Source organism: Chlorocebus sabaeus, chromosome 21, assembly GCF_047675955.1.
Source record: "Chlorocebus sabaeus isolate Y175 chromosome 21, mChlSab1.0.hap1, whole genome shotgun sequence".
Lineage (NCBI taxonomy): Eukaryota > Metazoa > Chordata > Mammalia > Primates > Cercopithecidae > Chlorocebus > Chlorocebus sabaeus.
This window is the reverse complement of record NC_132924.1, coordinates 58,426,811-58,451,327: the sequence shown is the minus strand read 5'-3', so window position 1 is coordinate 58,451,327 and position 24,517 is coordinate 58,426,811. Positions and strand designations below refer to the sequence as shown.

At 39.0% G+C, this 24,517-nt stretch overlaps 1 protein-coding gene across 1 annotated transcript in view; it reads left to right on the top strand.

The window, feature by feature from the left end:
- COL1A2 (collagen type I alpha 2 chain) overlaps positions 1 to 24,192 on the top strand; it is a 36,207-nt gene extending 12,015 nt beyond the window's left edge. The window contains exons 13-52 of the mRNA XM_007982138.3: positions 931 to 975; positions 1,268 to 1,321; positions 1,422 to 1,466; positions 1,857 to 1,910; positions 2,722 to 2,820; positions 2,964 to 3,008; positions 3,123 to 3,221; positions 3,644 to 3,697; positions 3,824 to 3,931; positions 4,285 to 4,338; positions 4,466 to 4,564; positions 5,481 to 5,534; positions 5,998 to 6,096; positions 6,502 to 6,555; positions 7,118 to 7,171; positions 7,324 to 7,377; positions 7,653 to 7,706; positions 8,665 to 8,709; positions 9,849 to 9,947; positions 11,170 to 11,277; positions 11,950 to 12,003; positions 12,952 to 13,005; positions 13,701 to 13,754; positions 13,859 to 13,912; positions 14,009 to 14,116; positions 14,477 to 14,530; positions 15,391 to 15,444; positions 16,447 to 16,608; positions 17,821 to 17,928; positions 18,601 to 18,708; positions 19,098 to 19,151; positions 19,238 to 19,345; positions 19,486 to 19,539; positions 19,907 to 20,014; positions 20,495 to 20,548; positions 20,675 to 20,782; positions 21,110 to 21,368; positions 21,776 to 21,960; positions 22,667 to 22,909; positions 23,730 to 24,192. Coding sequence (XP_007980329.1) covers positions 931 to 975; positions 1,268 to 1,321; positions 1,422 to 1,466; positions 1,857 to 1,910; positions 2,722 to 2,820; positions 2,964 to 3,008; positions 3,123 to 3,221; positions 3,644 to 3,697; positions 3,824 to 3,931; positions 4,285 to 4,338; positions 4,466 to 4,564; positions 5,481 to 5,534; positions 5,998 to 6,096; positions 6,502 to 6,555; positions 7,118 to 7,171; positions 7,324 to 7,377; positions 7,653 to 7,706; positions 8,665 to 8,709; positions 9,849 to 9,947; positions 11,170 to 11,277; positions 11,950 to 12,003; positions 12,952 to 13,005; positions 13,701 to 13,754; positions 13,859 to 13,912; positions 14,009 to 14,116; positions 14,477 to 14,530; positions 15,391 to 15,444; positions 16,447 to 16,608; positions 17,821 to 17,928; positions 18,601 to 18,708; positions 19,098 to 19,151; positions 19,238 to 19,345; positions 19,486 to 19,539; positions 19,907 to 20,014; positions 20,495 to 20,548; positions 20,675 to 20,782; positions 21,110 to 21,368; positions 21,776 to 21,960; positions 22,667 to 22,909; positions 23,730 to 23,876 — 3,507 coding nt within the window. The 3' untranslated portion in view covers positions 23,877 to 24,192. The remainder of the gene's footprint in view (positions 1 to 930; positions 976 to 1,267; positions 1,322 to 1,421; positions 1,467 to 1,856; positions 1,911 to 2,721; positions 2,821 to 2,963; positions 3,009 to 3,122; positions 3,222 to 3,643; positions 3,698 to 3,823; positions 3,932 to 4,284; positions 4,339 to 4,465; positions 4,565 to 5,480; positions 5,535 to 5,997; positions 6,097 to 6,501; positions 6,556 to 7,117; positions 7,172 to 7,323; positions 7,378 to 7,652; positions 7,707 to 8,664; positions 8,710 to 9,848; positions 9,948 to 11,169; positions 11,278 to 11,949; positions 12,004 to 12,951; positions 13,006 to 13,700; positions 13,755 to 13,858; positions 13,913 to 14,008; positions 14,117 to 14,476; positions 14,531 to 15,390; positions 15,445 to 16,446; positions 16,609 to 17,820; positions 17,929 to 18,600; positions 18,709 to 19,097; positions 19,152 to 19,237; positions 19,346 to 19,485; positions 19,540 to 19,906; positions 20,015 to 20,494; positions 20,549 to 20,674; positions 20,783 to 21,109; positions 21,369 to 21,775; positions 21,961 to 22,666; positions 22,910 to 23,729) is intronic.
- The last annotated feature ends 325 nt before the right edge of the window (positions 24,193 to 24,517 follow it).

Here is a 24,517-nt window from a genome sequence, read left to right as displayed (position 1 = left end):
ACTAGCGGGACCAGAAATGAACATGAATATGGAGAATCTGTTCTAACTTTCCAGCTGCCACACAAATGGATAAGGTCAAACTCATTCTCCCAAGAGCCCGATATAACAGCTCAGACTACTAATCACTGTATCATAAAATGTTAGAGCTGCAAGGAGCTTTGGAGACCCCCTCATTTTGCAGAGGTGGGAAACTGAGGCTTAGTGAGAGCCATTGACCTGCCCAAAGTCACACATCTGGAGGTTAGAAAGTCATAGGCTAGAAATGATCCCCCCCTGCCATTTCAATGCTTATTCTCAAATAATAGACTTCACATAGAATTCTGGAAATGAAGGGTCCTTATGAGGTCTCTTAAACCATATTTCCCCTATATCAAAATCAGATTATTTTTAAGAAAAGTTCTTTTACATGTGCCATAGTATTAAATCCCACTGCTACTACAAGTACCGTGGTTTTTACTCAGGATAAGAATACAGATTGGAAATAAACATGATAGCTCTAAAAAATATTATGAAGCTTCAATTTTTCATGCATATTTGATGAAAGTGGTAACACTGAGTGTTCAAAACAACTTTAAAGAGGATAAATATGGTTACATTGAAAGTAAATCTATCCTTTGCCATCTCTTTTTATGATATTGTTTCTAATATATAATTGATATCCAGAATCTAAGGGAGAAATTGGGGAGGAGGTACACCCAAATAACCACATTTCCTTAGAACCTGGACATGTGGTACTATCTGAATAAAAACTCATGTTAGCACATTTTAAAATCTGTGTGTCTGGCATAATTGAAAAACAATCTATATGTGTAAGAAATGTTACAAAATATATGAATGGTTCAAAGTGAAAAAATAGGGTAAAATTGCACTATCAGAAAAAATAATTGTTATATTTAATGAACAAAAACTCAATCCTTTTTCTCCATGTAGGGTGAACCTGGTGCCCCTGGTGAAAATGGAACTCCAGGTCAAACAGTAAGTATTGACTACTTCATTGTAAATTTAAATGTGTACACTCTTTGTGAGATGGAACTTCTTTAATGTTCTTGCTAATCACTGTATTCTTCAGCATTGTATTCTTTGATATTTTTCTAATAGCCTTCTGATACTTAAAAGAAATCCACTACTGTTTAGTTGGAATTAGAAGGCAACTTATTTATTTTTAGTGTTATTCTTGTACAGGTTGGAAATTGAACAAAGCAAATGATGCCTGTGACATTTTTTAAATTAGCATTCTGGATTTTATTGAAAATATTTCTGCTTCTAGGGAGCTCGTGGGCTTCCTGGTGAGAGAGGACGTGTTGGTGCCCCTGGCCCTGCTGTAAGTGCTTCCATTTCTGTTCAGTTTCATCCTTTTAAAAAATCTTCTAATGACTGTCATTTAAGTTTCCACCTGATCTTCCTCTTTATTTTCTTCCTAGGGTGCCCGTGGCAGTGATGGAAGTGTGGGTCCCGTGGGTCCTGCTGTAAGTTTTGACACTGGGGAATTTGAAAGGAGTTGACAATGTGGGGTGGGAGCTGTCTTCTTCACTAATCTCTTATGAAATAGCATCATTTCAGACACTTTACCAAACGTTCTGTGAGGTCTTTTGAAGGCTCCATTTATACGTAGTGTAAGCCATTTATAAGTACCTGAACTCTTGATTGATGTATAAAGCAAAATCTCCCCACCCTAGATACCATGAATGTCTTGCCTTTGATGAGATCCTAATGACAACAGACTGGCTGTCAGTTTTTTTTCTTTACTAATATAAATAGTGTCATGCCACTGTAAGCAACTTCGATCTTCTGTCATTGTTATTGTTTCCTTAATTTACTTGGAGGAAATTTCTTACCACCTTCTGCTTTGATTTCAGGGTCCCATTGGGTCTGCTGGCCCTCCAGGCTTCCCAGGTGCCCCTGGTCCCAAGGTAAAAACACTGGTGACTATTGTCACTACTTTGATAAACTTTTTACTGTGATGTGAAAGATTGGAACTGTGTTTGCAGATAGAGAGATAATTACAAAACAATTACCTTAATTATTGCTTCCCTTCAAAATGGACATAGAATGACCTGTTTTCTCACTCTACGTTTGAAGTAGATCGTTTCTCTGCACTGTACACTGTGCACTGTACCCATCGATATAGATGGCAACATGGAAATTGATTCTCCCAAGTTAGTTAGGACTGACTGAGAACCAGAGTCAATCACAGAGACAAAAGGAGAGGGAAGGTAGTAATAGTAGCCAAGATGGCAGAACCAGGCAAGGAAAATAGGAAACCAAACTCAAAATCTTGTTGTAATAAAACAGATAAGAAAAGTAATTGCAATTTTCATAAAACTTGACATCTTAAAAACAGATATGGGCCAGGCACGGTGGCTCACGCCTGTAATACCAGCACTTTGGGAGGCCGAGGCGGACGATCACGAGGTCAGGAGATCGAGACCACAGTGAAACCCCGTCTCTACTAAAAATACAAAAAATTAGCCGGGCCTGGTGACGGGCGCCTGTAGTCCCAGCTACTCAGGAGGCTGAGGCAGGAGAATGGCGTGAACCCGGGAGGCGGAGCTTGCAGTGAGCCGAGATCTGGCCACTGCACTCCAGCCTGGGCGACAGAGCGAGACTCCCGTCTCAAAAAAAAAAAAAAAAAAAAAAAAAAAAAAAAAAAAACCAAAAAACAAACCGATATGCTGTTTCATTATTTGCTGGTTAAATCCTTGGTTTAATTTCCTCTTTTAGGGTGAAATTGGAGCTGTAGGTAACGCTGGTCCTGCTGGTCCCGCCGGTCCCCGCGGTGAAGTGGGTCTTCCAGGCCTCTCCGGCCCCGTTGGACCTCCTGTAAGTAACCGTTGTCTTTAACCTTTATTGACTAGAAGAAAACGAAGGTAGAGTAGGGAGAAGAAGAAGAATGAAGGTGGGGTCAAAGAAGAACAGAAATATTCCAATTAACTGATATCCTTCTCTTTTCCTTTTCCTCATAGGGTAATCCTGGAGCAAACGGCCTCACTGGTGCCAAGGGTGCTGCAGTGAGTATATCTGTGTAGCTAAAATGTGCTGCTATGATTTTAAAGGCATTTAATGTGTACTGCCTCTACAGCCCGTCACCTCCCTAATGAACCACACTGCATTTTCCTTCATAGGGCCTTCCCGGTGTTGCTGGGGCTCCTGGCCTCCCTGGACCCCGCGGTATTCCTGGTCCTGTTGGTGCTGCTGGTGCTACTGGTGCCAGAGGACTTGTTGTAAGTGGTCATGACTGTGGGTTCTCATCATCCTGAAATACCAGCTCTGCCATCATTTCATCACTATCTAGACTTCCACTTGTAGTTTTATTATTCCTATTTTTCTCTTCCTTAGCGTTTTTAGTTTATATTTCTTATGTAAGTGTATGTATATACACTCCCGTCTGCTATTTGCACACAGACACCCCCCTCCTGTTATCTTCGATCATTACCTCAAGGTAAATGAGGCAAAGTTCTACAATATCAGTTTTGTCCCTTTGGCCAATACCATTCCCCTGTAGGCAATTTAAATATGAACTGGGTACATTTCTTAGAGAACTTGAGCTTCTCTTTACCTTGACCCACAAATATTCTAAGAGATTTGTCTGCAAGAGAGTTTCAACATGTTTGTCATTTGACCACTGTTCTGTATTGAACCCTAGGGTGAGCCTGGTCCAGCTGGTTCCAAAGGAGAGAGCGGTAACAAGGGTGAGCCCGTAAGTAGCTCTATCATCACAATTTTATAAAGTTAATTGTTTTTTTTTAATTCCAGTTTCTCCAGCTGGACATAGTATAAAAATTATTTTTTTACTCCCTCTTCTTTTGTTGTTTTCATTAAACAGGGCTCTGCTGGGCCCCAAGGTCCTCCTGGTCCCAGTGGTGAAGAAGGAAAGAGAGGCCCTAATGGGGAAGCTGGATCTGCTGGCCCTCCAGGACCTCCTGGGCTGAGAGTAGGTTTCAAATGCTCCCAACATCTAAACACATCAGAGGCAGATTATGACACCCTTTCATTGGGAATTGGTCAAAATTACTGACTGTATTTTCTTAGGCAATAAAAGCATCTGCTTTCCATCTGCCTTATTAAATCAGTGACTCTCAATTTAATATGTTATAAAATGGCCTGGAAACAATGTTGACCTACTTTTGCAGGATGCTCATCTAAGAATTCCTCTAGGGGTTGGGTGAAGTGTTTTGCATTGGTTTGTGTCTGTATCTCCCCTGTAAGGAGATCATGCTATTTTAACAAACTCTACCTTATCAAAGTCCAGAGATTTCTTTAATTCCCTCATGTACTTTCTTGCAGGGTGGTCCTGGTTCTCGTGGTCTTCCTGGAGCCGATGGCAGAGCTGGCGTCATGGTAAGCTGTCCATCACTTACTTCCTAGAAAGGAACTTGATGCTTCTCGTGGTGGGTGTGTCATTAGCTTTAGCATCCTCCTCCTCTATCTCTTTTTTTTCTTTTTCTTTTTTTTTTTTTTTGAATAGGGCCCTCCTGGTAGTCGTGGTGCAAGTGGCCCTGCTGGAGTCCGAGGCCCCAATGGAGATGCTGGTCGCCCTGGGGAGCCCGGTCTCATGGGACCCAGAGTAAGTTTCAGACTGATTCTGAGCAAACCACACCTGGCATTACTTCCTTCTTTAAAGGGTTGGTTAATATTGAAGATAACAATAAAAACATCAAAAGTAAATTTGTTAGTAGTCTTGCTGACAGTCGCATTTTTAACTTAACTTTATCAAAGCTCAGTAGATATTTTCATGTATTTAATTAGTTCATACATTTTCTATTTATTACTTGATACAATGGCTATGAGGTTTTTGGAAGAACAGATCTATTTTAATATATCCAAATTAGGTTGGCTCTCCTATCAGCATGAATCTTTTGTCTTAATTTGTGAGTTTTATATAAGGTGTTCATGAAATGTATTAGGACTATACATTATTCGTTTATTAGATTCATAAGTGAAGTCATTTTCCCAGCAATCACAAAGTGCTATAATGTATTCAGCATCACACTAGCTATGGAGAAATAACCTCTAGGTCCATAGACACACTAATCCATAGCAATAGAGCAATTTTTTGCCTCCATTATCTCTTATGGGTGAATATCAACTGTAATTGTATCATAAACAAGCAATAGGGACACCAAATATAGCAATAAGAAATCCACTTCGGAAATTGCTTGCTAAAAGTATTAGTTTTTCTATTATGAGGTAAATAACGTGATACATTTTGCCCATATAGCATGTCGCTTAACAGTTTCTTGAGATATCTATAAATGGGTGAGTTGCACTAAATTTCTGTAAAAGGAAAGCCACAAAAAAATAGAAGAAAAATTTCAGAACTCTTCACACTTCCCAGCTAGTGGCTAATATTCCTAATGATTTACTTTAGGCAACAAACAAAAAGTGGAGGGAAAAAGTGCCTTTGTTAGACTTCAGTTAATCTGAGGCTTGAGTATGTAAGTTAAAGTGCCAATATAAAAGCATCTTCATTTATTTTATAGGGTCTTCCTGGTTCCCCTGGAAATATCGGCCCCGCTGGAAAAGAAGGTCCTGTCGTAAGTGTTGCTCATTTTCCATTATATTTTCAAGGACACTTATTGCACCCTTATCAAGTCTATTTTGTGGCTTATTTATACATGAACACATTGAAAATAAATATCAGACACATATATCATCTGGGAATGCAGAGTAATAGATTGTAATTATGGAGTCCAAATGAATGCAGGACTGAAAGCAGAGCAGGGGAGAGAAAAACATGGCAGGGAAAATTGAAGCAGGTGACAAGGGGATGACAAGAGAAGGGAACGAGGGAAATTGCGTACATACGAGATTGAATTGGCTATGTGTGTACCGACATCCTAGTTAGAAAAGGAAAATGGATTCATAATTTATTGACTCTTTATACAAGAAGCTCTACGCATTCAGAAAACTATTCTGTTTCATCCGTGGCAGCATCATAAGCTTGAGGTTGTGAGAATATGTTGACACTGAGTAAACTTGAAATAACTCTGCTTTCAGGGCCTCCCTGGCATCGACGGCAGGCCTGGCCCAATTGGCCCAGCTGGAGCAAGAGGAGAGCCTGGCAACATTGGATTCCCTGGACCCAAAGGCCCCACTGTAAGAATGATCACAACTTTCTTACCCTCAGCACTTTTTGTGGCCACATTTTACCAAACTCTCATATTTCTCTCCTGCAAATCAGTCCAGTCTCAGGGAGTTTCCTTTCAACACAGGAAAACTGCAGGCCACTATCACATTAAGAGTTTACCTCCAGTGTATTCTTATATCCCTGCTGAAAATCCATCTCCTGAGCCCCATGCTTCCACAGACACAGGGACATCTTACGGTACATGGAGCTGCATGGTGACGGATCATCCTTAGATAACAGAATCCACAGACTAGGGAGCTCAAAAGAACACAAAAACAAGCAGGAAATCAACATTCCAAAATCATCATGGTTAATTTGACATTAAATGTATAAGGCTGTTTTTTGTTTTGTTTTGTTTTTCATTTTTTCTATAGGGTGATCCTGGCAAAAACGGTGATAAAGGTCATGCTGGTCTTGCTGGTGCTCGGGTAGGTGCTAACTTGTGTACAGATCTATTTACATAGCATTCATCTAAGAACCACACTTTTTTTTTTTTTCCCCACATCATCTGATATCATTTTGTCACTTTCTTTTCAAGATGGCATCCCCAGGGGTCCTTTTACCATCATAAAATGCCTTTTTTAAAAACCAAATTTATAAAACAGTGAGCAAAAACAAATCAGAATATCCATTAGGTCAAAAATACAGAAGCCCTTGGCTTTTATTTTATTCATTTTGTAATTAAAAGGGTATGAATATGCAGTAGCGTTCTCTGGCCTTTATGAATTGCCTTGTATCTGCATACTTTGCTTGATTCCTATCAAAAGTTAGTAGGCAAACCCATAAACATATATACCTACTATGTACCCACACAAATTAAAAATTTAAAAAGTTAGTAGGCAGTATTTGGGCTTTAGTGGGAACCCACAATGAGTTTAATTCATGCTAAAATGACAAACTTGTTTTAAGGAAGTAACACATGAGGCTTTGAGACATCTTAAACTACCTGGCTTACAGGTAACCATCAGCCTTTCTGTTAAACATTTTTAGGGTGCTCCAGGTCCCGATGGAAACAATGGTGCTCAGGGACCTCCCGGACCACAGGTGAGTATTCCTCTCACTCTTGTGCTCTTCTGCACTAGAATGTGTATAGTCTCTCAAACTGACCATCTCCATTTTTCAATCCAAAAGTTATATAGCTAGATAACAGTGGTGACAGACGTTGCTATTTATGCTCTCTTTCCTGTCACTTTCAGGGTGTCCAAGGTGGAAAAGGCGAACAGGGTCCTGCTGGTCCTCCAGGTTTCCAGGTAAGTCAACTCAAACATACACAATACTGCCTTTGGTCAGCCTCTTCAGCTATAAATCACCATACCGTACCTCTCTCCTCCACCACAATAAACATGATTTCAGGACCAAAGCAAAGAAAGGTGCATTTTTTTCCAACAAACTTCTGTGTCATGCTTTAATAACATACAATCATGCTCATACTGGTATTTGGTAGCCACCACCCTGAAACTCAATTATTAGCAAATCTCCTGAACATAGCCATAGGATTGAGATTTGTATTTCTTTTCATTTTTAGGGTCTGCCTGGCCCCTCAGGGCCAGCTGGTGAAGTTGGCAAACCAGGAGAAAGGGTGAGTAAAACAAGTAATACTAAGTGGTAACTACTAAACTTGAGAATTTCCCCCTGTTTAATACCCCACTGCTATGCAATTATAATATGTAAAAGAAAATTTCATATTTCATATGTTAATGATAGTGTTTTACATATGTTGGTGCTGATGGAGAGAATGAGCCAAATTACTTTAGTTCTGATTACTTTGTTTTACAGATTTAATGAAACATCACCTTATGAAAGTAAAATCTATCAATGAATATTTTATTTAATAGCCTTACTTTTTGTATTGTTCTTGATAACATTAAGATACAAATTATTTCCTTCCCCATAGTGAAAAAGTAAATGCACAATTTTCAATCAAACTAGATCCTGAAAAATTGCTTTTATATTTTTCCTGGCATTCAGACGTGACACTGCTATCCACAATCAGGGCATGAGTTCTGAGTCATTTTCTCTCTAATTGTGATGAATGTGCCTCAATTTAGTTACATTCTGTGGCCTGGTCTCCTTTATCAACAGTGGGGCACATTAAGGAGACAGCTGGTCAGTGATAAAAGAGATACACTTGGGTATACAATTAACTAGGTAATGTACAGAATATGATAATTTCTCTTAAGAAGATGGTCTGTCACATAGCTAAAAATAGGCAATGTCTAATATTATTCATTATTATTTATCTTTTTATTGAAGGAAACAGTCTGTTTGTCACTTTTTTAAAAAGCAATAAACTAAATAATGGGAAACAAATTTTTTGATACCAAATTCTGGAATGGATACATTTTTGTCACTAATAAAATTCTCTCTTTCTGTATCTTTCCATACTAAAAGTTGTTCTTATTAGCCTGTGTACTTATGCACTCATGTAGATAGTGCCAGCTTTATTTCACTCTTTCAAAATTTTTCAAATATCTTAATCATAAGTGAATTTAGAGATCACACAGAAATTTCATGCTTTATTCTCATGCTTTGTCTAGGGTCTCCCTGGTGAGTTTGGTCTCCCTGGTCCTGCTGGTGCAAGAGTAAGTGTTACTTCATTACTTTCATAAACTCTAGTAATGTGTTTTACAAAGTAGTAGTGCTTTCTCCTTAAAGCCACTGATGACCCTGCAACAAGTCTCTGATGCCCTTCTACAGTCAGACGTAATCTGTAGAGAGAATTAGATTTCTAAGTTGATAGTAGAATTTTTTGTTTCATTGCTCATATTTCCTATCCAATAATTACATAGTTATAAGAAGCATAAATAAATCAATATATATATGTTATCATCAGTGATTTATATAGACAACTATGCTACATTTGTGACAGTGGCTCAACTTGAGCTAAGGAAAAATAATATCTTACTAAAATCTAAAGTTAATTTTGGCAATGTGTATTGATGTTCAAAGCCTAAAGCCGAAATTATGAGTAGTCATATAAAGAAAAAAATACTTAGTTTATCTGTGGGTATTAGCATCACTGAAACAATTAATCTGCCCTGAAAGTATTCCATCATGTCACTAGTTAACACATATGTAGAAAGCTCAAAGAACCAACTTATAACAAGGTCCTTTGAAACAGTTACAATGTGGACCTATGTGATAAATATTTTGGGCTACAGAATGCTATGTTCTAGTGATATTTAGATGTAAATTGGGAGATATTTAGATAGGCATAGATTATATATACAAATACATGTATCAAATATAATACATATGAATATTATAACTATTACATCATTATTACACAAGGTTATAAAAAGGGGGCACAGATAGGAGAATATCTGATCTTATCTACATCTGCCATTGCTATTCAACTAAAATGACACAATTTTTTCCTTTGAATAATACACATAACTGGCATCTGTTTTTACCTATGGATTTATCACAGAAAAGACTCCCCCAAAAAGGGGAATGAATTGCAAAAGTTGGATATTATACTCTAGAAGCAACAAATTCTGGAGTTGTAGTCATGGGACATTAGAGCTAAATGACACTTTAGAGAATATCTCATCAATCTCTTCATTTTACTAGTGGAGAAATTAGGAACAAAAGAAACTTTAATTTGCTAATAAATGCAGAACGAAGGCTCAGAAACTACACAAGTGTAAACTCTCATATGTAAAATAGTATCACTGAAAGTGATGAATGGTGCAACACTTCTTCTAATCACTTTTTCCAGGGGGAACGCGGTCCCCCAGGTGAGAGTGGTGCTGCCGGTCCTACTGGTCCTATTGGAAGCCGAGGTCCTTCTGGACCCCCAGGGCCTGATGGAAACAAGGTAAAATCTTATGTTTTACATATTGCTGGTTTGGCCCAGTCTGCCTAGAATAAGTAGACCCTTTAAATAGAAAGATAATTGCTTTTCAGATTTTTATTTATTTCCAGTTCTGTGATGACTTCCCTCTCAGTAAAGAGCAATCTGATTCCAGTGGACCTGAATTATTCTAAGCAAGCAAACAATAGAGAGAACTGTGGGGGAAATTCTGTGTTCCCCAAACATAAATGAATTAGTATGGGTTGTCACTCTTTTCTCATCACACTGTTTATACTTTTGTTTTAATCTAGAAACATTGTATACATTGGACATTATTTTCAGAGAAAAAAACTTTTTATCTTCTTAACATCTCATCCCATAGAGTAAAATTTCAAAAAGTAGTCTGAATTTTAATAATAAGAGTTTATGATGATGAAAATTCATTGTGCAATACATTCACACCAAAAATTTGTCTGGAAAGTTGTGTTCCAAAATAGAATCTGTGGTTTCGATTTTAAAATAGATTTAATATACATCCCTGAAAAAGTGATTACCTTAACCACAATAAAAAGAAGACAACTCATATTATTTTAATTCTTAACTCTAGGGAAAAAGTGTAAACATCAGTTGCAAAAAGCTATTTTAGTGTATGGAAGGATGTTCTTGGGAAAAAAATAAAAACGTAAGAGGGAGAGAGGAAATAAAGAAACTTTGGTTTTGTGAGGTAGTACTTTCAAAGGGATCTATTTATCTCAGAAGCTAGTCAACAGGTTTTAAGTACATGGAATTGTAGGGTTTTATGTGAAAATGGAAGATACGGTCTCTACTCTTAAGGAGATTAAAACATAAACATCTCCTCAACTGACAGGGTCTCTTTCCATGTTTTCTATCTGGGCTAAGAGACTTATCCTTGAAAAATGTCTGTGGGTAAACATTTTTTACTCTCTGCTTCCCATTGTCCTATCCTCTTCTTCTCCGTGCCTGCCATCCTTAAGAGTATTGAAGCAGGTTATAGAGGAATCACAGCTGTGCACTCCCACTACCCTCATCTCTTCAGTCACCGTATCATTAACAGCATCTCTCTCTGCTTTATTCTCCTTCCTTTCAATAGTCCAGACCTTCTTTGTGTTTCAAAGCAGGCAAGAAGCCTGTCTAGGTAACTGTTTAAATTGGAATTCTTCAAGCGTTTGATTCTTCATTTTCTTCTTTCTCCACTAAAATTGATTTCACATGTGTTTGACTCAAGGGTGAACCTGGTGTGGTTGGTGCTGCAGGCACTGCTGGTCCTTCTGGTCCTAGTGGACTCCCAGGAGAGAGGGGTGCTGCTGGCATACCTGGAGGCAAGGGAGAAAAGGTACCCTCCCAGTGTTGAACTCTATTACGTATTGTTGATGAATTCTAGCAAAGAAGGCTGCACAAGGATGCCCAAGTTTTCACAATTCTTGGCAGGTGGTCTGGTAGCATTTTGATATCTACCGATATACATTTCCCTCTGCCACCTAGCACCTACACATTTCTAAACTCACTAATCTGGCAAAATTCCTTTCTACCATGGAATTTCACACAAACAGATGGTGTTGAGTAATACATGAGGCTCATTTTAATGCCACTAACAATAATGCCTCATCCTGCCCTAATTAATGGGAAGAAGCTATATTGAACAGCTGTCAACCGTGCTGCTGCATTAGTTATGCCATAAGAGTGATCAGGCGCTGCAGCCCATTGTGATGTTGCCTTACAATTCTGTCCACATGAATCTGTACCTTGCTTGATTATGCTTCAGGAGAGTGTACGGAAATTAGAAAAGATTGTTTAACAATAATCTGGAAATGGCCTTGAATTATTTTTCCTCATTATTTTTCTCGATTAACATTCTACAGAATGGTAAGGAATCGAGACATTGCTAAAAATCTTAAATGACTGAAGGTATCATAGCCTCTTCTGCAAAAAAGAAAAAAAATTATATTAATTTTAATTCAAAATTTTGGTCAGAAAACAAAAAGTTGCTCTTGCTTTATGCTTTCAGGGTGAACCTGGTCTCAGAGGTGAAATTGGTAACCCTGGCAGAGATGGTGCTCGTGTGAGTAGAATTTTGTTTGTATGTTTGTTTGTACTTAGATTTTTTTTTTTAACATTTGACTTGAGAAGTTTTCCAAATTAGAACTACACACACTTTCTTTATCAAGTTTAATAAAATAATATTCCTTTCTCTCCTGAGTCTATGACTAATAATATCATTTTACATGTTTCAAAGGAAAAATTCAACGGGATTTAACCTCTTTAAAAATAATATCCTGAATTTTCTAACTTCCCTAGCGTCAACGATACCAAGTACAAACGATAGACCAAAAGCTTTAGGTTTAATAGAACATTAAATGATTGTTTCAAGTGATACCAGAGATTTAAATAAATAAATAAAAATAACTCCCTTATGCTTTAGGAAGCCAGAACCTCTAACAAGGTTCTATAGTGATTCAAACCTACTCCCTAGAAATTTATCACCCAAAGAGCAGCCCCAAAGATTAGCTGTTAATGCCATGAAGATGCCAAAGATAGTCCCGTGACAGTCTAATTACCTTATCTAGGGGGTCAGTCTCATGGGTCTTCCAGGCCACAGTTGGCCTGGATTCCTTTATTCACCTCTCCTTTGGAGCTGAAAACTGACTATAGCACATCTGTAATAGTCTTTCTTTTGAATCACATAGTTCTAACAGTTTCAAACAAGGCTGCTCATTTGCTGCTCTCCAGGGAATTTTATAATAGCAGAAAGTTCAGATCTCCCAAATTTCTGACCTGCTATTGACTTACACATTTCCATAACATTTATTACTCGAGTACCCTCCTTCTGAGAGTGGCTTCTAATAGTCTTGATAATTAGAACCAAAATGCATCAGAGGACTTCTTGATGTCCAACCAGAGTGCAGTAAAAGTGTTCAGTCACTGTATAAGCACAGTCAAAAGAATGACAAGGTTCACTCTTGATGATACAGGGTGTTATTAATAAGACATGTTTCCTTTTTGACACTAGGGTGCTCCTGGTGCTGTAGGTGCCCCTGGTCCTGGTGGAGCCACAGGTGACCGGGTAAGCGTGCATTTTCACTGAGCCAACAGCAATATCTAAAATTTCCTGCCTTTCCTAGTCCCAAAGAGCCCCAGCAATTCATTTTTATGGCTTGGTATAAAGCCTACTTATTTAAAAACCTAGCTATTGTGATAGGGCAGCAGGAAACAAATGCTGTGTGTTTAAAATTACTTTTCCCTTCCTATAGATGTGCCAGCTATCTGATCTATACTGTAATCCCTAGCATTTGTTTTAAAGTCTTTCCATGTTGTGCATTAACAATATCCTAATGTACTGAGGCTTCTCAAAGCCTTCAATTATTTTTTTTAAAAAAAATCAATATAATACATAGTGTGCTCATTTCACATTGAACAGTCCACTTAAAATAGATCTTATTTATTGTATTGCAAAGATTGCCGCAAATAGATCAGCCCCATGTCCATCTAAAAATTAAAATGTCCTCCTCCTGGTATTGTGAGCACTGATTTATAGTGTTTTCTCAAGTGTACAAGCCATACCACTTAACCCCCAAAATGAATATAGCATTAAGTAAAAATCCACTTCATTTTACTCTGTGAAATGTGCATGAGTTATCTCCTCCACGGCAACTGCAGACTCTGACAATAGCCCACTGTCCACCACTGTTGTCTCTGCCTCCCAGTTTTTGAGCATCTATGTCCGGCACATTAACAGACTCATCTTTGGTCCCAATATAGGGTGAAGCTGGTGCTGCTGGTCCTGCTGGTCCTGCTGGTCCTCGGGGAAGCCCTGTAAGTAAGAACCTGGGTCATTTTGGATACTCACACCTCACGATGTTTAGACATTGATGAACCTAGGATTGATAAGACATTTTTAAATACTTTCCCCCACCTAGGGTGAACGTGGTGAGGTCGGTCCTGCTGGCCCCAATGGATTTGCTGGTCCTGCTGTGAGTATCACATAATGAAGATTAATCTGAAAATATCCTAAGTTGGGGAGTAGAGTGGGTCAGAGTACCAGAGCTCTAACTGTTTCTTTCCAACAGGGTGCTGCTGGTCAACCTGGTGCTAAAGGAGAAAGAGGAACCAAAGGGCCTAAGGGTGAAAACGGTGTCGTTGGTCCCACAGGCCCCGTTGGAGCTGCTGGCCCATCTGTAAGTTGAATTCACTGGTGGTCCACTCAGCAGCCACCCATTAGATCTTACAATTAAACATATATTCGTCAAGTGCCTACTATGCAACAGGGAATACACCAGATAGAAGATGGAAAATAACGGAAGGGTTAACATTTGCACGCTGTTTTACAATGTATAAAAGTTTCATAAATATTGTTTTATTTTAATTCTCTGATAACTTCATAAGGGTGGTAATATTGAAGAACATTCTGACACAGATAGTCATTTTTTATTTCTACATTTTCTTCTAAGAGATGTGGGAATGATCCCCTTGAAGAAAAGAGTAACATTTATAAGAGTTTGTTTGTGATTTGACCCCACTTTTTTCTTTGCATTTAGGGTCCAAATGGTCCCCCTGGTCCTGCTGGAAGTCGTGGTGATGGAGGCCCCCCTGTGAGTATTTACAATGGACTCTCACCACTTTTCTTTCTTCAGAATCTATTAAGGACACTTGAAGGTTTTGACATTTTTGGTAAATTTGGACTACCATGAGGAAACTTTTGAGATTCAAGTTCATTCTATTCAGAGCAATTCCGATATCGATGTTAACTTGAACTCAGCTGGAACTCAGTGTATGTTGCTATCACCTCACTTGAGGTAATAACGAAAGTGGGCCCTAGGCAGTTTAATTGTAAAGTAGGAACAAATATTTCTTTGGTGTCTTTCATCTGTTTATTAATATGCCCCTTCTTCTGCCTGACCATGTCCTTCCCCTTTGCAGGCAATGCTATGACAACAATTCTCTAGAGACCCAAAAATGAACTTTACTGACTTCTTCTCTCACTGGACAGTGCTGAATGTTCTAGGCCATTTGTTATTCTTCTGTTCATGAATACCATTACTTATTAAGTGCCCATTTCCTTACCACTCAGCCAGGTGGTAAAGATAGTTATTAATGTATACATATTAATGTGTAATAATGACATACTATCTTAGCATCATACCTTTACAACCATAAGATAATATGTCAGCATTTCAGAAAGGACCATCCAAACCTTAATGCAAAATATGGGCATTGCAACTGGTGGCATGCTGGTAAGGAAGATGTGTGGAGAAGGAGGACCTTCAGGGTCCTGGCTAAATAATACCCTATATAAATCTGCCTACCTCCTACTCCTTGGTCTATCCCTGGTCACAAGTACTGATTTTCAAAAAAAAAAAAAAAAAAAAAAAAAGAAAGAAAGAAATTCCCATCTTACCCAAATTCTTGGAGTTGATGTTGACTGTGGAATTCTAATGTGCTTGGTTCTTAGGGTATGACTGGTTTCCCTGGTGCTGCTGGACGGACTGGTCCCCCAGGACCCTCTGTAAGTAAATCACTCCAAACATGTGTCTTCATTTACTCTAGCCAAAAGACCTGGCTTCCGGTAGAAAACTGGTAAGAAACTCTTCATGAAAACACATCACTAATATTTACTATTACTCTCCTGGTCTGAAATCAGTTTTTCTGAACCATTAAGATGTTACCATCACACGTTATATTTTACAATATCAGTTTGAGAGGCTTTTACTCATGTGAACCCCAGTCCCCTTTCAGGGGCATGGTCTCTTTGGAAAAAAAAAAAAACGAACAGTTTTAGCCACATATCAGATATTTCTATATTTAATTACCCTTTATGGCTAACATTCTGCCACCATTGTTAAGGTATAATTGTTCCTGAATTTAAAGGTGGTTTGGCCTCTAATTTAATTCTGAGTCAGACTCTCCTGTCAGGACTCAAGAAAATTTAATTAATTACCAAGGATTAAGTCTTCTGGTTAAGGTTTCAGGGGAAAAAAAATAGCAAAGATGTTGATTTCTTGGAATCCTTTTACAGGTTCATAACAGAAAAATATTCGTTCCCTGTAGACATTTAATTAAACCTAGTTGAGAGCGTGTGTGATTCCTCAATTATGAACAAAATGCCTCTATTGGTTTTCTTTAAAAAAAAAAAGAAAAGAAAAGAAAAAAGAAAAGGCAGAGTCCTTCAAAACTCAGAGTCCCATTCATTTATCATTAACTCCTATCATTCTACATAGTTCTGATTCCAATATACCAGGGTACCAGCGGCATGACATTGTTTTTCCTCATAGAAATTTGCCATAGTCTCTCCTCCATTATCTGGTTTGTTACAGCCTCATGAAGGAAGACAGGAGTTGCTTCTTTCTGCAAGAAAGAATGTTAAAAACTATAAATATTTCCCCAAAATGGCCAGGGTATTTTTTATTGCATCACATTGTTTGCATCTTAAGATCTAGAATCTTTGCCTCTCTCTTCCAGGCCCTTGCTGATTAACAGAAAGAAAATCACCTTGTACATTTGCTCATAGGGTATTTCTGGCCCTCCTGGTCCCCCTGGTCCTGCTGGGAAAGAAGGGCTTCGTGGTCCTCGTGGTGACCAAGGTCCAGTTGGCCGAACTGGAGAAGTAGGTGCTGTTGGTCCCCCTGGCTTTGCTGGTGAGAAGGGTCCCTCTGGAGAGGCCGGTACTGCTGTAAGTGATTTCCAACTCCTCTTTCTTAATACTTTATGTTGAATTAAAATAAAGCCCCTACACAAATCTTCAAGTGGCATCAATTTGTTGATGAGTATTGTAGGCTCTCAAGTAGAACTCAACTGAGCCAGGAAATCTGTCCAGCACACACTGAGGGGCTATGGCTTCCACAGATGCTCACGAAGCACAAAATCGGGAAGACAATAAATGAGGGAACTCAGTTTTATCACAGCGGCCCTTTAAGCTATTGAGGGCACCTTACTGGTACCAGGATTAGAACAGAGTCCCATTGCTGTGGCCATCCTACTACAAATTAATCAATCTCAGTAAGTTACCAATTTCTTAAACATACACTGTCCAGTACTAGTGCTACTCTGAAAGATCCCCCTAGTAGACCTTAGATGCCAAAGTCAAAATTTGCTTCCTTTTGAGATACTGATTTTACTGATTTCCTTTTTGTTTTGTTTGTTTGTTTGTTTGTTTGTTTGTTTGTTTTGGGATGGAGCTCCCCTGTGTTGCCCAGGCTGGAGTGCAGTGGCACGATCTCAGCTCACTGCAACTTCCACCTCCCCAATTCAAGCAATTCTCGCCTCCCAAGTAGTTGGGACTACAGGCACACGCCATTATGCCTAGCTAATTTTTGTATTTTTAGTAAACACGGGGTTTCACCATAGTCAGGCTGGTCTCGATCTGCTGACCTCAGGTGAGCCACCCACCTTGACCTCCCAAAGTGCTGGGATTACACACGTGAGCCACCCCACCCAGCCTGATTTCCTTCCTTTTGTGTATATACCCAGCAGTGGGATTGCTGGCTCTTATGTAGTTCTATTTTTAGTTTTTTGAGGAATCCCTCTTACTATGTACAACTATAATGTATCCATAATAATTTAAAATAAAATTTTTTATTTGTTTCCCTGCCTCGAGGCCATAAAAACTCTATTTCACCACCCCAAGTGTCTTTATAAATCTCAACCACATATTTTTAAATGCTGTGCCATTGGTCTCAAGGATGAATCAAATACAGAAGTATACATGCCAAGATGTAAACTCACTGTCATCACTAGAGAAAAGATATCCAAGGATATTGGCTAGTAATATGAGGTCATTAGCCTTTTTCTAAGCTGAAGACAGTTTATTCTCACAATCTTCAAGCCAACCTGTGTTATCACCTAGGCTCTTACCCATAATACTCAATATTTTTTCTCCATTTAGGGACCTCCTGGCACTCCAGGTCCTCAGGGTCTTCTTGGTGCTCCTGGTATTCTGGGTCTCCCTGGCTCAAGAGGTGAACGTGGTCTACCAGGTGTTGCTGGTGCTGTGGTGAGTGCTTGACAATATTCTGTCTCCATTAACATAAGAAAAGATTTTAAAAGCTGCCACTTCAAATGTGACAGATTGATCACTGAATAACTTCACTTAAGATTTTTATTCATGGCATTTTCTTTATACAGATCACATGTCACTTGTCTAAGAAGCTTTAATGCCACCTTACTTAGACACATACTATAAAGACACAGCTTAAAATTATGCAGAATGATTTTTGTTCTTTCGACGCGCTTAAGAACGATACAATCTCTAATTGCATTTACTCCTCTGCAATATGAAATGCTGGCATCATTTATCCTGTAGGAAGAATGAAACTCTGGAAGTTCTGAATCATTCCATTAAACCTTATATGTGACAACAACTAGAAACCATCTCATCTCCATAAACTCTATCAACTTTATGAATTCATTTCATTTGGGATACTAAATGACACGAGGCTCACTTTTTACAGAGCAACATCCCGTGATTACATAAAGCTGGCCATCTACACATGGAGAAGGAGGGCAGGGATGATACTAACGACACTTCTTACCACTGTGTGACCCATTCACATTCAATTTACCTTCTTTCTTCAACTAGAATCTCCTGAATAGGGTTATTTTGGAGGGGAAGGTTAGCATTCCGTCAAATGAGGGGAATGTCATTTTATCTTCTCTGCCTATTTAGGGTGAACCTGGTCCTCTTGGCATTGCCGGCCCTCCTGGGGCCCGTGGTCCTCCTGGTGCTGTGGGTAGTCCTGGAGTCAATGGTGCTCCTGGTGAAGCTGGTCGTGATGTGAGTCCAACACTTGGTTTGTAAAATAAAACCCAGCAGGATTTCATTGTGTGAAACTTTATGTCCTCAGCAGAGGTTTTCTTGTTCCAAATTTCTGAACAAGATGGTCAGCTTCTCCATAATATCTACACCTAGTATTGAAAATATGAAAAACTGCTTAGGCCAAAGAATGGGCTTTTCAGTAGCACACTGCAAAATTGGGCCCAAGTATTTAAAACATCTCTAAAAAATATCTAGGTTGGCAGGTTTTTATCCCTAGTTTTAACAGTCTGAAAGAGGGTTCATTACTACTGAGCACTGGAAGTGATGAAGACAGAGTAGCCACAACATAGGGGCTAGTAGGCAGCAGAGCCTCGCCAACAACCTTAATTTGTGTGGTGTCTTCACAGGGCAACCCTGGGAACGATGGTCCCCCAGGTCGCGATGGTCAACCCGGACACAAGGTCAGTACATTTTTCGTCTTTCTCTAATTCAGTAGTGATTAAAATACAACCCAGATTGATGCTAAGCTTCATTTTGCCTTTGATAGGGAGAGCGTGGTTACCCTGGCAACAATGGTCCCGTTGGTGCTGCAGGTGCACCTGGTCCTCATGGCCCCGTGGGTCCTGCTGGCAAACATGGAAACCGTGGTGAAACTGTAAGTTTGTGAATATCAGTCCCTCCATGCAGCATTTTCGTGGGTTTCACTTCTGACTTCCTCACACGTGGGGATGGTGGGAGAGTGGGGAGAGGAATCTTGGGCCTGGCTAAGTTGTGTTTTTCTTTTCCATTTCACAGGGTCCTTCTGGTCCTGTTGGTCCTGCTGGTGCTGTTGGTCCAAGAGGTCCTAGTGTATGTACATGCTGAAGATTTCTTTACAAAATTAAAATTTAGAGAGAATCAGTCCAAAACATCCATTAAGAAAATAATATTTCAGCTAGACTTAATATTTTTAAAACATTTCAGTCCATGCTGAGAATTGATACAAATAACTTGAGCTATTTTAAATCTCTTCTGCTTGTTTGTATTAAATGATTACAAGGATCTAGCCACTTTATAGATAGCGCAACTAAAGCAGATTACTAGCAGAGGTGAGAGCTTAGCTAGACCTTTACATGTCCTGAGTTACCTTTGCAAACGAATTAAGTAGTATTTGTGGTGAAGTGAGTATCATTTTTTTAAAACGGTAAGTCTTATCCATCCTTCTCTTTTTTTATAGGGCCCACAAGGCATTCGTGGTGATAAGGGAGAGCCCGGTGATAAAGGGCCCAGAGGTCTTCCTGGCTTAAAGGGACACAATGGATTGCAAGGTCTGCCCGGTCTCGCTGTAAGTAAACTGTAGCCATCTCGCACATAAACTGACCCTGAAGGCCTTCAACTCAGAAGGATTTTCATATTTTCACTGCTATTGTTCCAATATAGCCTATGTAATATCCATTTCCCATTCTCTGGCTAACTCCATCTCACTCTTGGAGATAATGCTATTTCATCCCAACATGAAAGGTGAGGATTAAGGGAGATAGAAATATACATACATTAAAATCTCCTGGCAACAATGTCCTTCAACCCCACTTAAAATAAACATAATTAGAGGAATGACTAATATTGCACTGCTGAAATAGGTTGTGAACAAAATAATTGAATATAATAGACATAATGGGAGACAAGAGCTCCACTTTACATTTTCAATTTTCTCAATCCAGAGTCCATTTAAACTAAAGTTTCCCATTCAATTTGGAAAAAAAAAAAAAAATCTGTCTCTTGAAATGTGCTCTGAAAGTGTGATTTTCCTATTCTCTCTTTAAAGGGTCACCATGGTGATCAAGGTGCTCCTGGCTCCGTGGGTCCTGCTGGTCCTAGGGTAGGTAGACTCAAGAGAAGACAGTTCATCTCTGAAATAGAGGCTAAAGCGAGCAGTGAGCCCCAGGCTGCTGCTCCCTTGGTGGGATTCACCAGCTCACATGCACTTGGTGTCTGTCTTCCTTAGGGCCCTGCTGGTCCTTCTGGCCCTGCTGGAAAAGATGGTCGCACTGGACATCCTGGTACAGTTGGACCTGCTGGCATTCGAGGCCCTCAGGGTCACCAAGGTCCTGCTGTAAGTGTGATTTGGGGAAATAATAAAGAAGATCACTGACCTGAGGAATATTTTCTTCAGACTAAACCGAGACAACTATGACAACCCATTAAAGTTAGCCCAATTTCAATATATCCTCTAAAATATCTGGAAATTGTCTATATGCAACGGGCTCGTTAAGCCCATCCCTGCAAGTATGCCTGGGAGCACGTTATTTATTTACTTGAATTTGATTATTTTTTACTTATTAGAACATGCTTCCGTGTGAAGCTCAACGAAAATCTGCCATGGATGTCTCTCACTGTAACAAAGTATAAAGCCTCTCCTCTCTCACTTTCACCTTTGCAGGGCCCCCCTGGTCCCCCTGGCCCACCTGGACCTCCAGGCGTAAGCGGTGGTGGTTATGACTTTGGTTACGATGGAGACTTCTACAGGGCTGACCAGCCTCGCTCAGCACCTTCTCTCAGACCCAAGGATTATGAAGTTGATGCTACTCTGAAGTCTCTCAACAACCAGATTGAGACCCTTCTTACTCCTGAAGGCTCTAGAAAGAACCCAGCTCGCACATGCCGTGACTTGAGACTCAGCCACCCAGAGTGGAGCAGCGGTAGGTCAAGATGTCCAGACCAGACTGACCCTTCTCACAAGTTGAGCTTTTCAAAATTAGTTTCCATTGACATTTAGAGTGAAAATGCATTTGGGTAAAGATTACATTGTGTGAAATCACACACAATTAATAAAGCATCTTCTCCTCCCAACCAGCACCCAACCTCATTTCTCTTAAAATGTATTTTTGCACTTTTTATAGTAATAAGTACCCTGATTTGATTTTTCATGGAGGAGGGGAGGGAAGGAACTGTCTAATCTTAAAAATAGCCACTCTCTTCTTCTTAAATGTGGGGTAGACAATCAAAAATGTTACTTACGAGAGTCAGTATCTTTCATTAGTTATTATTAGAATCTATGTTCTGCTCAATGAGAAGTTTCATGATCTGAATGTTATTTTCTTAAAAGGTTACTACTGGATTGACCCTAACCAAGGATGCACTATGGATGCTATCAAAGTATACTGTGATTTCTCTACTGGCGAAACCTGTATCCGGGCCCAACCTGAAAACATCCCAGCCAAGAACTGGTATAGGAGCTCTAAGGACAAGAAACACGTCTGGCTAGGAGAAACTATCAATGCTGGCAGCCAGGTGAGGAATCCCCACAAACACCTCTCCTTCTGCTAAATAATATTTTGGTAGAACTGTTTGTTAATTATCTGCGTTTTAATCTCTGACAAAAATGGGCTTATTAAAAAAAAAAAACCTGTTCATTTCCTGGGTTCCAATTTTGTCCTAAATTGCACATTAGAAGATGGATTGATTGGACACATCCATGTAATTCAAAGTTATTATTCAAATTTGACTTAATTGGTAGTCATTGAAAAAACTGACTAATGTCATTTAGTGTGAAGGAGCACTGGCCAGCATATACCCCACACTCATGCATATGCATTTTCAGAATGTGAGCAGCTTTTCTGAATTTTTAATCAAACCTTTTCACCAACTTTACTGAATGCCTACTGGAATTCCATAAATTACAAAATTACAGAAAAAGAAAAATGTCAGAACTTCTACCTCCTCATTCTCTTATTCTAAAGAAGAAAGCATATGCAAAAAGGATTAATTGGAACAGATAACGTTTTTAGATGACCTTGCCTCAGTCTACTAGGTCTTTTGTTCATCTGGGTAACTGATATTTCAAAGACAAGTGAATTAAGTTTTCTTTGAAAGTACCCTTTTCCTAAGCTTGGCTCTGAGTCCACTCTTCCTGAGATCTTTTTTTTTTTTTTTCAGTTTGACTCTTAGTATCTGAGTCCTTCTCCAATTAACTGGAATTTCATCTTATTTTCTGTAGTTTGAATATAATGTAGAAGGAGTGACTTCCAAGGAAATGGCTACCCAACTTGCCTTCATGCGCTTGCTGGCCAACTATGCCTCTCAGAACATCACCTACCACTGCAAGAACAGCATTGCATACATGGATGAGGAGACTGGCAACCTGAAAAAGGCTGTCATTCTACAGGGCTCTAATGATGTTGAACTTGTTGCTGAGGGCAACAGCAGGTTCACTTACACTGTTCTCGTAGATGGCTGCTCTGTAAGTAATAGTGAAATATGGGAATAGCTTTGGGAAGTGGGATGGGGGGGTTCTAACTTAGACCCCCCACAAGGAGGGGTCTAAAGGGGGGGTTAAATTAACAGAAGAATGAGAGAACTATCTTATTTCATCTTTATTTCATAAGTAAATTCAGTTTTTGTATGTATATTTATTTATTTATGCATATTAATTTCATATTTAAACTCAGATGATAAATTCAGAGTATTCTTATCAGATAGTGCCTTCTGAAATACTGAAATGTATGCTATGTCCATGCATTGTTTTTCCTTTAGCATAAGTTTTTTAAATGGTAATGTATGCCCAGAATGTAAAATTTCTTGAGACTCCAGTGGCTTAAACTATAATTTATAGTTATGTGTATTTTATTTTACTTATTAGTATGGCCTACATTTAACTTTTAATGCTTTCTCTACAATATGCTATAAATATAAGAAAAATTAAAATTCACTAACAGCAATACTACATACCCACCCAGGTCCTGCTCTCAAAGACACACATAGACGGACATACACACAACAATCCTAAAAATGACTTTGTAGACATAAGTCATTTGGAACGTGTGTTGAAATGTTGTGGGGTTTTTTTGGTTGGTTGGTGGTTTTTTGTTAGACTGATAGAGAGCCCCTCCCACTAAAGACACCCTTGATACTGTTATTTCAAAGATGAACTCGTTGATCTGGGACAGATATCTTCAGAAGGACACATGCCAAACAGTGGTTCTTATGAAATCAAAGGTTCAGATGTTATCAGATTCAGAAATAGTGATGATTTGCGTATCTATTTTCTTCTCTTTAAACAGAAAAAGACAAATGAATGGGGAAAGACAATCATTGAATACAAAACAAATAAGCCGTCTCGCCTGCCCTTCCTTGATATTGCACCTTTGGACATCGGTGGTGCCGACCAGGAATTCTTTGTGGACATTGGCCCAGTCTGTTTCAAATAAATGAACTCAACCTAAATTAAAAAAGAAAGAAATTTGAAAAAAACTTTCTCTTTGCCATTTCTTCTTCTTCTTGTTTTAACTGAAAGCTGAATCCTTCCATTTCTTCTGCAAATCTACTTGCTTAAATTGTGGGCAAAAGAGAAAAAGAAGGATTGATCAGAGCATTGTGCAATACAATTTCATTAACTCCCTCCCCCGCTCCCCCCAAAATTTGAAATTTTTTTTCAACACTCTTACACCTGTTATGGAAAATGTCAACCTTTGTAAGAAAACCAAAATAAAAATTGAAAAATAAAAACCATGAACATTTGCACCACTTGTGGCTTTTGAATATCTTCCACAGAGGGAAGTTTAAAACCCAAACTTCCAAAGGTTTAAACTACCTCAAAACACTTTCCCGTGAGTGTGATCCACATTGTTAGGTGCTGACCTAGGCAGAGATGAACTGAGGTCCTTGTTTTGTTTTGTTCATGATACAAAGGTGCTAATTAATAGTATTTCAGATACTTGAAGAATGTTGATGGTGCTAGAAGAATTTCAGAAGAAATACTCCTGTATTGAGTTGTATTGTGTGGTGTATTTTTTTAAAAATTTGATTTAGCATTCATATTTTCCATCTTATTCCCAATTAAAAGTATGCA